General features: G+C 42.5%; 1 protein-coding gene across 1 annotated transcript in view; it reads right to left on the reverse strand.

Moving 5' to 3' along the window:
- The window catches only part of TGFBR2 (transforming growth factor beta receptor 2), a 95562-nt gene that overhangs the window by 16759 nt on the left and 63873 nt on the right, over window positions 1-14930 (reverse strand). Inside the window, exons 4-5 of the mRNA XM_068559412.1 lie at window positions 7936-8735; window positions 6158-6299 (exon numbers count right to left, since the gene is read on the reverse strand). Of these exons, the coding sequence (XP_068415513.1) occupies window positions 6158-6299; window positions 7936-8735 (942 nt within the window). The remainder of the gene's footprint in view (window positions 1-6157; window positions 6300-7935; window positions 8736-14930) is intronic.

Consider the following 14930-nt stretch of genomic DNA (forward strand, 5'->3'; position numbering starts at 1 on the left):
GTACAGGTCTTTTGCCTCCTTAGGTAAGTTTACTCCTAGGTATTTTATTATTTTTGATGCGATGGTAAATGGGATTGTTTCCTTAATTTCTCTTTCTGACCTTTTGTTGTTAGTGTATAGGAATGCAACAGATTTCTGTGTATTAATTTTGTATCCTGCAACTTTACCAAATACATTGATGAGCTCTAGTAGTCTTCTGGTAACATCTTGAGGATTTTCTATGTATAGTATCATGTTATTTGCAAACAGTGATAGTTTTCCTTCTTTTCTAATGTGGATTCTTTTTATTTCTTTTTCAGCTCTGATTGCCATGGCTAGAACTTCCAAAACTATGGTGAATAAAAGTGGTGAGTGGACATCCTTGTCTTGCTCCTGATCTTAACAGTGAAAAGCTGAAAGCATTTCCTCAGAGCATGATATTAGCTGTAGGTTTGTCATATACGGCCTTAATTATGTTGACGTATGTCTCCTCTATGCCCACCTTCTGGAGAGTTTTCATCATAAATTGGTGTTGAATTTTGTCAAAAGCTTTTCTACATCTATTGAGATGATCATATGGTTTTTATTCTTTAAATTATTATTGTGGTGTACCATACTGATTGATTTGCAGATATTGAAAAATCCTTGCATCCCTGAGATAAATCCCACTTGATTGTGGTGTATGAAAATTCTTTTTCAGGTAGATTGCCTATCTTCGCTTCACTTAGTTGTTCTCCTGGGGTATCTTGTTCCTTCATCTGGGACATATTCATCTGCCATCTCTTTGTGTAACTTTCTGTGATTGCGGTTTCTGTTCCACAGGCTGCAGGGTTTTATTTCTTCTTGCTTCTGCTGTCTGCCCCCTGGTGGATAAGGCTGGTTCAATGGGCTTGTGCCAGCTTCCTGGTGGGAGGGACTGGTACCTGCCCTCTGGTGGCTGGAGCTGGGTCTTGTCCCGCTGGTGGGCAGGGCTGTGTCAAGGGGTGTGTTTAGCAGGAAGCCATGGGCTCAGGAAGATTTTAGACAGCTTTTCTGCTGATGGGTGGGGCTGTGTCCCCACCCTGTTGTTTGTTTGACCTGAGGCGGACGCCCAGGTCCCAGCATTGGAGCCTACAAGCTGTTGGGTGGGGCCAGGTCGTGGTGAGAAAATGGCGGCCTCCAGGAGGGCTCACGCCAATGAGTACTCACCAGGACTACCGCCACCAGTGTCTTTGTCCCCGCAGTGAGCCAGAGCCACACCCTACCTCCACAGGAGACCCTCTAATAACAGCAGGTAGGTCTGGCCCAGGCTCTTATGAGGTCACTGCTTTTTCCCCTGGGTCCTGGTGTGCATGAAACCTTGTGTGCACCCTCCAAGAGTGGAGTTTCTGTTTTCCCCAGTCCTGTGAAATTCCTGCAATCAAACCCCACTGGCCTTCAGAGCCAGATGCTTTGGGGGCTCCTGATGCCAGACCCCCAGGCTGGGGAGCCTGATGTGGTGCTCAGAACTTTCACTCGTGTGGGAGAACTTCTGCCATGTAATTATTTTCTAGTTTGTGTGTTGCCCACCCGATGGGTATGGGATTTGATTTTATCACGATTGCATCCCTCCTACCATCTTGTTGTGGCTTCTTCTTTGTCTTTGGGTGTAGTATATCTTTTTTGGTAGCTTCCAGCATTTTTTTATCGATGGTTGTTCAGCAGTTAGTTGTGATTTTGGTGTTATTGTGAGGGGGGTGAGCTCACATCCTTCTACTCTGCCATCATCTCCTGAGAGTCTCTGTACCCTCAGCACTTTGAGTAATGCCTTCCATGCAGTAGGTACGCAATAAATATTGGTTTAGTGAATGAAAGAACGAATAGATATATCTTCAGAGAAATAAGGATAAGGAAGTTATCTCAGACTTTAAGGCGCTGAGGCTGTAACACACTACAGCATTTAATAGCCTTGGGATTCTTTTAACGGAGACTCACCCAGAGGTGAGAGGAAAGTCAACCACTGGAAATGTTCAGAAGTGAGGCCATCACTGAATGTTCCCCAAGTGTGTGACTGTCTTGCCAGATGCTTCCAGAAAGGCTTTGAGTCAAAGGCCACAATACACAGGAGTAGCACTGACTACCCCCTTCTGTAAAAATAATAATGGTAGTCCTAGCTGCCATGGGCTATACATGCTCTCCATTGGTCAGGCCAACACTGTACTAGGAAGGTTAGGGCCTGGGGGCCAGAGCCAGACAACAGGGCTCTGATGCCTGTCTCCACAACTTTCCCACCTCCTAAAACCTCAGTTTTCCCATCTGTAAAATGGGGCTAGTAACAGCACACCCTTCAAAGAGTCCTTGGTAGATGGAATGAGTTGTTCCATGAAGCAATTGCTTATGTAACGGTAGTTATCGTTTCTCGGTGGCCTTCTTCATCTGGACCAAACCTACTTCTACCGGAAAGTCTTTCCCTTTTGACGACTCTCTTCAATTATGACAACCCATCTCTTGAGCTCCTAGGTGGAATCTTGTGGTAAGGGAGCTGGACCAGCTGGCTTCCAAAGGGTGCTATTACCACCTCTGCATTTTCTCACCTGAGAAGAGTGCGGCTTCTCCAGTGTTGTGTTGTCTCTTGTTTGTGTTTCCTCTGTACTTCTTGCACAGAGAGGACACTTCTTAGCCTCATTGTTCCTTTGAAAGCTGACCTAACCCTCCTTGCCTGACCCTACTGTTGAACTCCCTTTAGCCAATCTGGGCACTCAGTCCCTTGTCCCCTGCCTCGCCTGTAAAAAAGTCTCCTTCAGTGTTCCAGGCCCAGTAAATAGTACGAGACAAAGCCTAGCACTAAGACCTGTGATAAACGCAGAGAGAAGCAGGCGAGGCCTGCTGGGCATCCACGCCAAGAGCTTGGGCTCAGCCCTGAGAGCAGAACAGAGTCACTCGAGTCAGGAAAGCTGGGATTTCACCTTCTCCTCCTGCAAGACCGTCCTTTGATGCCTAGTCTCCTGCTTCATTCAGTTAGATGTCCTGCTACTCAGAATAAATGGGAGAGAATATCAGTGGATCTATATTGTGAAATAAAATATCAATCTATAACTCATCACACTGAGGTAAGCATTTTCCACATTTCCTTTTCTGAAATGAGACTGTCCATGAAAAATAGTAATTACATACGCTGTATTTCAAGTCACAGAAAGAAGTTTAAGCTTCAGGAAAGCCCTTTTATATCCTGCCCTCTCTCTGTAAAAATTAAAGCGTAATATCAACTAGAGGGATATTGTCTATTTTATGTGTAAGGTAAGAAATGTGTCTGAATGTGCAAAGTTTTTAAAAGTAAAGGAGAAAAAAGAAGTCTGTTTCATCAGTAGACAGCAAGCTTCTTCATGGAAATACTTGTCCTTCCATCTGTGTTTGTACAGCAGGTTAGAGGGAACACCCCTAACTTCCCTTAGAAGGTACTAACTTTAATGTACCCTCTAAGGGGCTCTTTAAATATAAAAGAAAAGTCTCTGTAATTAAGACTAGGCTGAAAATCTGCCTTCACGGTTTTTGAAGCACAGACACAAAAAAACAGAAAACAAAACAAAACAGAAAAAAACAGTACTTTTAAAAGAAGGCAAAAGAAAGGGTTTAATACATGAGTTCACGCACTTAATCAAGTGAAGGGCTGTCTGCTGGACAAAAGTGAGGATAGACAAAGAACTTTGATTTTTGCAGCCTGAGCGGAGATGGGAGGAACAGTACTGTGGGCTTAAGATCAAACAAAATGAAAACCGGGATGGCCTCTTTCCGGTTCCCTAAAGCTGTCTGTTCTTATCCTAAAGGTTATGAAAGGTTTTTTGAGGCTTGCTGAACAAATGGGACCCTGTTCCTTCCTTGGGAAAACTTATTTATACTGTATCCGTTTTTAGACCTTGTAAAAGCTGGTGAACTCGGTTCTTCCCCATTAGCCTGAATTCTTCCACACTCAGCAAATATCAACAGGAAAGGGCGTCAGTCATTGATAACCGTGGAAGCAGGGAGCTCACATCAGGCCTTAAGAAGCTGGCGGCACTGCCAGAGGGGAAGACACAGTCTTCCAGCTCACGTTTATAGAATGACGGGCTTGAAAGGATAAGAGAGATACCGAAGACGAGGTAAATTTATTGAGACGATGACAACAGCATCGTTGTCTCTTCTGACACAACTCACACTGGTCTGGTCTAAGGATTCAATTTCGAGCTGTCAAAGCTTTCAAGCAGAAAATGATTCTCAGTGGCTGAAACTTGATTAAACAAATTTCACTGTGCAAGAAAAAACTGTTACTTTTGGAAGTGCTACGGGGGAAGATATCTCAGCCAGGAAACCAGAAAATAACAGGGTCAGCCGGACAGGAAGTGCCATCTCCATGCAGGGACCCAGGGAAACAGGTGATGGGACAGCAAGGCTCCCAACAGGACCCATCCTAGAGAGTCAGCTAAGAAAGTTCTCAAAAGGAGGAATTATCAGAGCAGGAAATGGTGCCAACCAGATCCACCTGGAGCAAAATGCTAGGTAGTTTAGCCCATTGACCAAAGCTGTTATAATCTAAGCAACAAAATAAATATTGATAATATTAAATACCCATAGAATAAGATAAATATCCACAACTTCACACTCATATAAATACATAGTAAAATGGACAAATAAAAGGGGCTGGTGAGAGAAAGGACAGATATTTCGTAAGCAGAATATCTATGAATAAATGTAGAAGGGATAAGAAAAACAGAAAATCACCATTAGGCAAACATTACAGTAATAACTGTAGCTGGCAAGAGCTACTGATGGACCCTAGAATTAGCAAGTAAAATTATGGTAAAAAAACAGGTTTAGTCTCCGTACTAAACAGGTGTTTAGTAGAAACAGGTCAAAGTGCCTTCCCACAAGATTTGTATTAATTACAAATGGAAAAGGTAGTATCTTTACAGGGAGAAATGTGGAGACACCTTCACCACGTGATGAGATTGGACAGCACACTGGCATCTCCACCCGCATGTGACACCCTGAGTAGGGCTCAACATCATTTCTGTGGTATTCTTGCCTAAAAATGCACATTCTCAATCTAATCATGAGAAAACATCAGAGGAACCCAAAGTGAGAGACAGTCTATAAAATACCCGGTCTCAATTCTTCCCAAGTGTCAAGGTCACGAAAGAAACACAGACTGAGCAACCATCACACATCAAAGGAGACTGAGGTGGCCTGGTGGCTAAGGTAACGTGGACTCCTGGAGTGGATCCTGTTCCCCATTACTAGGGGCTTGGAAATATAAGTTAGTCCTATAGATTAATTAAAGACATGGTACCAATGTCAATGTCCAATCTTCCACAGCTGTGCTTGGTTTAGGTAAGGTGTTTGTTAGCACAAGGGGAAGCTGGGTGAAGAGCATATGGGAACTCCCTGTGCTACTCACGCAGTGATTCTGTGTGTCTAACATTATTACAAAACAAAGGGTTAAAATTGGAGTTAGCTTGGCTTGACTTAGCATCTAGCCAGGACCAGGTTGGGATATATCAATTTTCTAAGGTGAGACCTAAGACCCTGACGGAAACCACTGAGAGAAGGGTCAGAAAAGGATAAAGTGATGTAGACATCAGCCAATCCCATGTCCAAGAAGATCAGGGGACAATGCTCTCTAAAACGATGACAGCCCCCTGTACCCCTGAAGAATACTGCATTCCTCAATAACCTCTCTTCACTAGATTTTTCAAAACCTAAACAAATATGTCAAACCATTTTGCTTGTTTTGTTCAACAAAGGAAAGTTATGTCCATAAAAGTAAATTTTGAGTCAAATCCAGTTCCTGGACCATGTAATTCTGAAAAACCTTAAAATACAAAATGAAACAAAAGTCAGATACTTTTCTGAATCATGGTACCCATTTGATAAGCAGAAATAATTCTTATGAATATTACTAGTGTTCATCTCTTGCCAGATATGTAAATATCTGTGGCACGATGGGTCAAGAGAAAAGTAATTATAAACTTCAGGAAAGGAGATAAAATGCTTTATGCTCCAAACCTGGCTTTCAGCTATAAAACCTAGGCTTTTTAGCACCATTCCGGATCGTTCTGGAATAGCTGTGTCCTACCAGATCTCAATGAGCGCTCTGTATCCCTGGAACCATGTTGAAGCAAAGAGCGCGACATCACGCTCGAAGGCGCGTGAGGCACCACTGCACCACGACGGTGTCCATGCCTACCTCCCACTGCGCTGCAGCGAGATGTCATTTCCCAGAGCACCAGGGCCATGGAGTAGACATCCGTCTGCTTGAAGGACTCGACATTCTCCAGATTCATCCTGGACTCTAGGACCTCTGGAGCCATGTATCTCGCCGTTCCCACCTAAAGCAAAAACAGACATTGAGGCCCATCACTGAATTCCAGCTGCATACCTATTTTCAAAATATAGCTGATGTTTGTCCCCTACACGGGTAGTTGACCTTTAAAAAGCACAATGCTTTTAAAAGTAACGAGACCTGCACAGAAAGGTACAGCTTATGTAATTATTTTTTAAAAAATAGGTGTTCTCTCCCTGAAAACCCTTTAATGAATATAAAGAAAAAAATGCCACAATACGGAAATGCCAAACCCCAGAGCTGCTTTGTTTAGCCCCGTGACATATGTCATCGTATCACGTATACAATAACATCCTTGCAGAGAACCTGAGTGACCACATCAGTGATATTTTTGATGCTGATTTTTGTTTTTGCAAATTAAATATTTTTTCACCCTTGTAACTCCAAGATTTGTGGTGAAATAATAATTGCCATTAATTTTTTGTCACTTGAGAATTGTCTTAATCTTCTTTGTTTACCCCATGGCACATTCTAGTGTGCCGAGGATGTCGTATAATTACATAAAATCTCTGCTAAATTGAATTGTATGAAAGTATTTCCATTAAGAGCCCAAACCTGGTCATTTTATAATTTTGATGGGCATGCTATGTAGTTTTATTTGAACGATGACTGGTAGTATGAAAACACTGTGATACATAGGAACATAGAAGAAATGCTTCTGGGGAAAAAAAATCGCTTGAATGTTTGATAATGTAGCTGTATAGATTGACTAAATAACAGTGAAGTCCTATCTTCCCAAGGATCCAGGGAACGTCAAGTGAGTTGATAATGTCACCCCAAATAACGCTTCTTATTGGCATAAATTAGAAGAAATTTTTCTTTTTAATAGGTCATTGCATGACTTGTTACCCTGGCACAGTAATCTGTCCGTGTTTCAACATGTTTATCTCTACACTTGGATGTGTGGCCATGGACCCGGAGAGCTGCCTGAGCAGTGACTAGATGCTTCAAAAGCACTCCCCTCAGCCTGGTTAGAGGAAACAACAGCGCTCTCAACACTTCACTCTAATCCACAGCCAAGCTTCCGGCGTGTGAAACATAAAGAATGACGGTAATGTTAGTATCTGATAGCTCCTTAACCAAAAAGGTTTCAATTTTAATCTGTGAGATGCTTCAAAAGAGGAACTTTTCCTTCACCCAGTCTGTCACTCACTCTACAAATACTTATTGGTCACTTTCCCTGTTCAAGGCCTTGTGATGGATGTGACCAAATAGATGTGGATTTGGACTTCAAGGAGACTGCCTTCTAAAATGGTAAAAAAAAAAAAAACAACCAATATAAGGACCAAGATTACAGAGTAGCAAGGGCTGAGTACAACCCTAAGACAGGAAAAAGATAGAGATACAGTACTAGCAGTGTTTGAAGCAAAGGAAAATAATGTCCAAAAGGAAGAGAAATGAGGACTGACTCAAGGAGAAATGCCTGTCCTAAGCTGGTAAGGATCTGGAGAACCAGGGAGAGAAATGCTGCTTGTTGGCAGAGGTACCCTGGCACGAGAGCGGGGTGCAGTCAGGATTAACTGGATTCCCTGGACCAGTGTCAGAGTGCAGGGCTGATGGAGATGAGAGGGAGGGGTGCCAGTAGCAAGGGGAGGGGCCCAAGGGGGCCGGGGCTGCCCTACCTGCCCACTGTTGGCCAGGTCATCCACAGACAGAGTGGGGTCCAGCCGCAGGGAGAGGCCGAAGTCACAGAGGCAGCAGGTGAGGTCTCCCTTGACCAGGATGTTGGAGCTCTTGAGGTCCCTGTGCACGATGGGCATCTTGGGTCGGCCGCACAGCGTGTGGTCGCTGTGCAGGTGCGCGATGCCACGGGCCAGCGAGCTGCCCAGCCTGCGCAGGTCCTCCCAGCTGATGACGTGGCGCGTCAGGTACTCCTGCAGGTTGCCCTTGGCGTGGAAGGCAGTGATCAGCCAGTACTGCTTGCCCAGCTCCGTCTTGCGCTCCTCAGCTGTCAGGAACTGCAGGATGTTCTCGTGCTTGAGGTTGATGTCCGAGAAGATGTCCTTCTCCGTCTTCCAGGAGGCATATTCTTCATAGGGGAAGATCTTGACGGCCACGGTCTCAAACTGCTCAGACGTGTTCTGCCTCAGCTTGGCCTTGTAGACCTCAGCGAAGCGCCCTTTGCCCACCAGGGTGTCCAGCTCAATGGGCAGCAACTCCGTGTTGTGATTGATGTTGTTGGCGCAGGTGGAGCTGATGTCAGAGCGGTCATCCTCCAGGATGATGGCCAGGTGCTCACTGAACTCCATCAGCTTGCGCGGCTTGCCCGAGTCCCAGGCCGGGCTCAGCTTCTGCTGCCGGTGGACGCGGTAGCAGTAGAAGGTGACGATGACAGCAATGGCGATGCCCAGTGGCGGCAGGAGGCTGACACCTGTCACTTGGAAGATGACCAACAGCAAGTCGGGGTTGTTGGTGGCGTATTCTGAGGTGGAAACAAAGGAGAGAAGGAGCTGGGTCAGCAGGTGTGCACTGGAAGGAAGTGGTCCACACCCCAAGCATCGTAGGTTTTACCTTCAGCATAGTTTTTGTGGACAACGTATGGTGAGTTTTTATTACAGGCATGGATGCTATTGTGCACTTGTCCAGCCTTGCCTGCCTCTGGCCATCTAGTCAATATCTCCTACTCTTCCCTCAAAACTCATCTTAGAAATCAAAACTCAACATCAACCAATCAGAGAATTGTGCACGAGCTAATCACATACCCTGGGATGCCCCTCCCATGCCTGGTCTTTAAAAATGGTTTGCTGGCACTATTCACAATAGCCAGGACATAAAAACAACCTAAATGTCCATCGGCAGAGGAATGGATAAAGAAGATGTGGTACATATATACAATGGAATATTACTCAGCCATAAAAAAGAATGAAATAATGCCATTTGCAGCAACATGGATGGCCCTAGAGATGATCATACTAAGTGAAGTAAATCAGAAAGATAAAGACAAAAGCCATATGATATCATTTACATGTGGAATCTAAAATATGGCACAAATGAACCTATCGATAAAACAGAAACAGACTCACAGACACAGAGAACAGGCTTATGGTTGCCAAGGGGTAGGGAAGGTGGGAGAGGGATGGATTGGGAGTTTGGGGTTGGCAGATGCAAACCATTACATATAAAATAGATAAACAACAAGTTCCTACTGTATAGCACAGGGAATTACATTCAATCTCCTGGGATAAACCATAATGGAAAAGAATATTAAAAAAAAAGGATGTACCTATATGTATAACTGAATCACTTTGCTGGACAGCAGAAATTAGCACAACATTGTAAATCAACTATACTTCAATTTAAAAAATGCTTTGCTGAAACCCTTCGGGAGATTCGGGGTTTTTGGGGGGGCAGTGGTGGGCATGAGCTACCTGTTCCCCTTGCATGGCCCTGCAATAAATCTTTCTCTGCTAAAAAAACAAACAAACAAAAAACAACCCACAAAAAACCCCCGCAAAACTCAGCTTAAAACGTCACTCCCTAAAGGAAATCTAGGAAAACATTCTATTTTATATATTCTCATAGCATGCCACATTTTTCCTGTGCAACAAGTGAGCACAATTTGAGTTAAATAACTATGACTCCATTTAGTGGTTTCATATCTGCCTTTCCTTACTTTCCCCACCCCAGCAGACTGAGAGCTCCATGCTGCCAGGGACCATGCCTTTCTTCTCCATGACTGTAACCAGCACTTAGCACACATGAGGGCCTTAATAAGTGTTGAATAAATGGATGAAGCATTTACTGAGTGTTCACTAAGCTCCAAGCACTGCAGCAGGTTTTGGGAATATAGAAAATGACAACTCCTGCCTCCAAAGTGCTCATGTATATGGTATCTGGTGAAAACAAAGAGACAGCCACAGTCCTGCTGCAGTCTGTGCTCTTTTGTAAACTCTGACTTGTCCTGTTCTGCTCAACACCCAGGCTACCATGAAACATCAGCTCTGGGCCTACTGGTCTGTGGCAAGGGTCTCTTTGGAAGTCAGTTACCTTATATCCCCCTAATGTTTCTCTTTTCAGTGTCATGTGATTTATAGCTTCATAGGACAGGGATATTTAGTAGCAATAATGGAAACATTAGTGAAAGAAGTTATAGAAGGAAGTGCAGGCCAGTTTCCTGACTGGGACCACTGAGGCAGGCTCTGTGGGGGATGGAGAAGAGCCCTTATCACCAGCTAAGTAACTACAATGTCTTGTTCCTCAAACTCTGATTCATGAGCTGGCCTTGGTTGGCTCTGGTTAAATAGTTTTTTTCTTGGGAAGAAGAATGTGGATGGAGATGCTCAGTGGGCAAGAGTCAGGGAAACATAGTTACAGTTCAGGGAGAGCTTTGTGCTAGCCTGTCTCCACTGGGAACGGATGCCAGAATTCTATTACTTTATCAGCCATTCATTTTCTCTCAGAGGTGCCCACTAAGGAGCAGTCCTCATGCTCAGAAGCTAGATTCATTCATTAAACACAGCACTACTGAGGTCCTACTAGAGGATGGGACAGCCCTCAAAGCGGGGATGACCCAGCAGAGAAGTTAGGATGTGTCTACACCTGCCTGGCAACATCCAGCCGTCTGGGATGGAAGCTAATGCATGCCCCCATCTATGCTGGAGTGTGGGAAAGACAGAGAGACAGGGATGGCACAGTGGTAAGGACTGTGAGCTGGCCAGTGAAGGATGGGAAGCAGTCAGCGATGGCAGAAGGAATGTTATGTGAAGAAGTAAGAATACAGGATCTAAGGAAGAGCAGGAGTCCCAAACTGACAACTGTGCACAAAGGAATAGAGAGGAAAGTTTGGGTAGGTGGTTTGGGACCAGACATCATGTCCAAGGATGGATTCATAATTATATAACTGGCAGTATTCACCTACTGGCGGTGTATTTTAAAAAGTGATGAGAATACAGTCCAGGTGGAACAGAGATAATCTCTCAAAGGGAACCCATTACCTAAATGGTATTTGATGCCTTCACTTAATGAAGCACAGAGAGAAATGAAAGTAACACGATGTCAAGTGGCCCTATGATTAACTACCTATTCTTAAGGGATGTTCTAAGTGGAAATGCCAACTTCCACTGACTATTCTAGATGAAAGCCTTAGGTCTTACATCTATTTGATGCCAGTAAAAACATGAAAAGTACCCCCAAACATCAGAATTTCAGCAGCCAAAAGAAAAAAAAAAAATCACTATTTTGGAGGAAGATACATGAATGTATTAAAAAGAATAGACAAATTCAACAAGGTAGCAGGATACAAGATTAACATACAGAAATTGTTTGCATTTCTTTACACTAACAATGAAATATCAGAAGGTGAATGTAAATAAACTATCCCTTTTAAAAGCACATCAAAAAAAAAAAAAAAAAAAAACAACTTAGCGATAAACTTCACCAAGGAGGTGAAAGACTTAATATGCTGAGAACTACAAAACATTAATAAAAGAAATTAAAGATGATTCAAAGAAATGGAAGATATCCCATGCTCTTGGATTGGAAGAATTAATACTATTAAAATGGCAATACTACCCAAAACAATCTACAGATTTAATGTGATCCCCATCAAATTACCCCTGACATTTTCACAGAACTAGAACAAAAAATCCTAAAATTTATATGGAATCATAAAAGACCCAGCCAAAGCAAACCTGAGGAAAACAAAGCAGGAGACATAACCTTCCCAGACCTCAGACAATACTACAAAGCTACGGTAATCAAAACAGCATGGTATTGGCACAAAAAGAGACATACAGATTAATGGAACAGAATAGAGTGCCCGGAAAAAAACTCACACACCTACAGTCAATTAATCTTCAACAAAGGAGGCAAGAATATAAAATGGGAAAAAGATAGTCTCTTCAGCAAGTGGTGCTGAGAATGTTAGGCAGCTGCATGTAAATCAATGAAGTTAGAACACACCCTCACACCATACACAAAAAATAAACTCAAAATGGCTTAAAGACTGAAACATAAGACGTGACACCATAAAACTCCTAGGAGAGATCATAGGCAAAAAATTCTTTGACATAAATTGTACCAATGTTTTCTTAGGTCAGTCTCCCAAGGCAATAGAAATAAAAACAAAAGTAAACAAATGGGACCTAATCAAACTTACAAGCTTTTGCACAGCAAAGGAAACCATAAACAAAATGAAAAGAAAACCTACAGAATGGGAGAAAATATCTGCAAAGATGTGACTGACAAGGGCTTAATTCCCAAAATATACAAACAGCTCATACAACTCAACAACAACAACAAAAACAACCCAATCAAAAAATGGGCAGAAGACCTAAGTAGACATTTCTCCAAAGAAGACATACAGATGGCCAACTGGCACATGAAAAGATGCTCAACACTGCTAATTTTTAGAGAAATGCAAATTAAAACTACAGTGAGGCACCACCTCGTAGCAGTCAGAAGGCCCATCATTAAAAAGTCTACAATTAACAAATGCTGGAGAGGGTACAGAAAAAAGGGAACCCTGTTACACTGTTGGTGGGAATGTAAATTGGTGCAGCCACTATGGAAAACATTTATGGAGGTTCCTCAAAAAACTAAAACTAGAGTCACCGTATGATCCAGCAATCCCACTCCTGAGCATATACTCTAACAAAACTATAATTCAAAAAGATACATGCACCCCTATGTACATAGCAGCACTATTTACAATAGCCAAGACATGGAAACAACCTAAATGTCCATCAACAGATGAATGGATAAAGAAGATGTGGTGTGTGTGTGTATGTGTGTGTGTGTGTGTATACACACACACACACACAATGGAATATTAGCCATCAAAAAGAATAATGCCATTTTTCAGCAACATGGATGGACCTAGAGATTATCACACTAAGTGAAGTAAGTCAGACAGAGAAAGACAAATACCATATGATATCACTTATATGTGGAATCTAAAATACGATACAAATCAACATATCTACGAAACAAAAACAGACTCACAGATATAGACAACAGACTTGCCAAGGGGGGGGGGGGAGGGGCAGGAAGGAATGGGAGTTTGGGATTAGCAGAGGCAAACTACTGTATATAGGATGGATAAACAACAAGGTCCTACTATATAGCACAAGGAACTATATTCAATATCCTGTGTCAAACCATAATGGAAAAGAATATGAAAAAAGAATATATATGTATGTATAACTGAGTCACTTTGCTGTACAGAAGAAATTAGCACAACATTGTAAATCAACTATACTTCAATAAAATTTTAAAGAATAGGAAGAAGGAAACAATTTGGTGATTGAATCTTGAAAACCTAAGTTCTTACACTGTCAGGCTTGAGTGGGACCCAGGGCAGGTGGGACTAGAGGCTTCAGTGTGGTGGGACAAAGCGATTACAAGAAAGATTGGAACTACAAGTGAAACAGAAGATCTGGTGCAGAAGTATGGATGGTCTCTCTTGTCCAGCAAAGAATGAACCTGGAGATCAAGACTGAGGGGACAGATGAAATGATATTGAGATGCAGCAGAAAATAAGGTTCCCCTCCTATAACTCCACCTCTACTATCTGGACTATCCAATGGGCATGTCTTCTTCAGGTGGCCACTTGTCTTTAACAACATAAAATGTCTTATAAATAAATGGGTTTGATTCTCTGATTGCTTGTTCCTCCCATGAAAAAGTAAGCTCTGTAAGGGTAAATCCACACGTATTGATCACCACGCTCTACCCAGCAGCTGACTCAGGGCGGGGCACTTAGGTACTCAGCAAATGTTTCCTGTAGAAGCTGAATGAATGATTACTTATGTGGGACAATATCCCTCCCATTCTTGGATAAAGAAGATGTGGTACATATATACAATGATGGAATACTACTCAGCCATAAAAAGAATGAAATAATGCCATTTGCAGAAACATGGATGGACCTAGAGATTATCATACTAACTAAGTCAGAAAGAGAAAGGCAAATACCATGTGATATCACTTACATGTGGTATCTAAAATATGACACAAATGAACCCATCTATGAAACAGAAACAGAATCACGGACATAGAGAACATTGCCAAGGGGGAGGGAGGTGGAAGAGGGATGGAGTGGGAGGCTGGGGTTAACAGACGTAAGCTTTTACATACAGAATGGATAAACAACAGGGTCTTATAGCACAGAGAACTATATTCAATATCTTGTGATAAACCATAATGGAAAAGAATATGAAAAAAAGAATGTATATATATATATATATATATATATATATATATGTATAACTGAATCACTTTTCTGTATAGCAGAAATTAACACAACATTGTAAATCAACTATACTTCAATTAAAAAAAAAAACCCTCCCATTCTTTATGCCCTACAGCAGGGTTGGCAAACTATGGCCCCTGGCCCCGGGGCTTACAGGCTGCTCTTGTACAGCCTCAAGAGCTGTGAATTTTTCATTTTTAAAGGGTTGTTTAAATACAAAAAGAAACTAAGTAGTTCATACAACAGAGATCATATCTGTCCCAGAAAGCCTAAAATATTTACTACCTGGCCCTTTACAGAAAAAGTTTACTAGCCCCTCTTCTATTGGTGTTATTTTAACAACCTGCAATGCATTGGCAGAATTTGGAGAGACTTCATTCTGGTCCAGTGTGAATATTCTTTTACGTATGAGAAAACAACACAACG

The sequence above is a fragment of the Eschrichtius robustus genome, chromosome 12 (assembly GCF_028021215.1).
Source record: "Eschrichtius robustus isolate mEscRob2 chromosome 12, mEscRob2.pri, whole genome shotgun sequence".
Lineage (NCBI taxonomy): Eukaryota > Metazoa > Chordata > Mammalia > Artiodactyla > Eschrichtiidae > Eschrichtius > Eschrichtius robustus.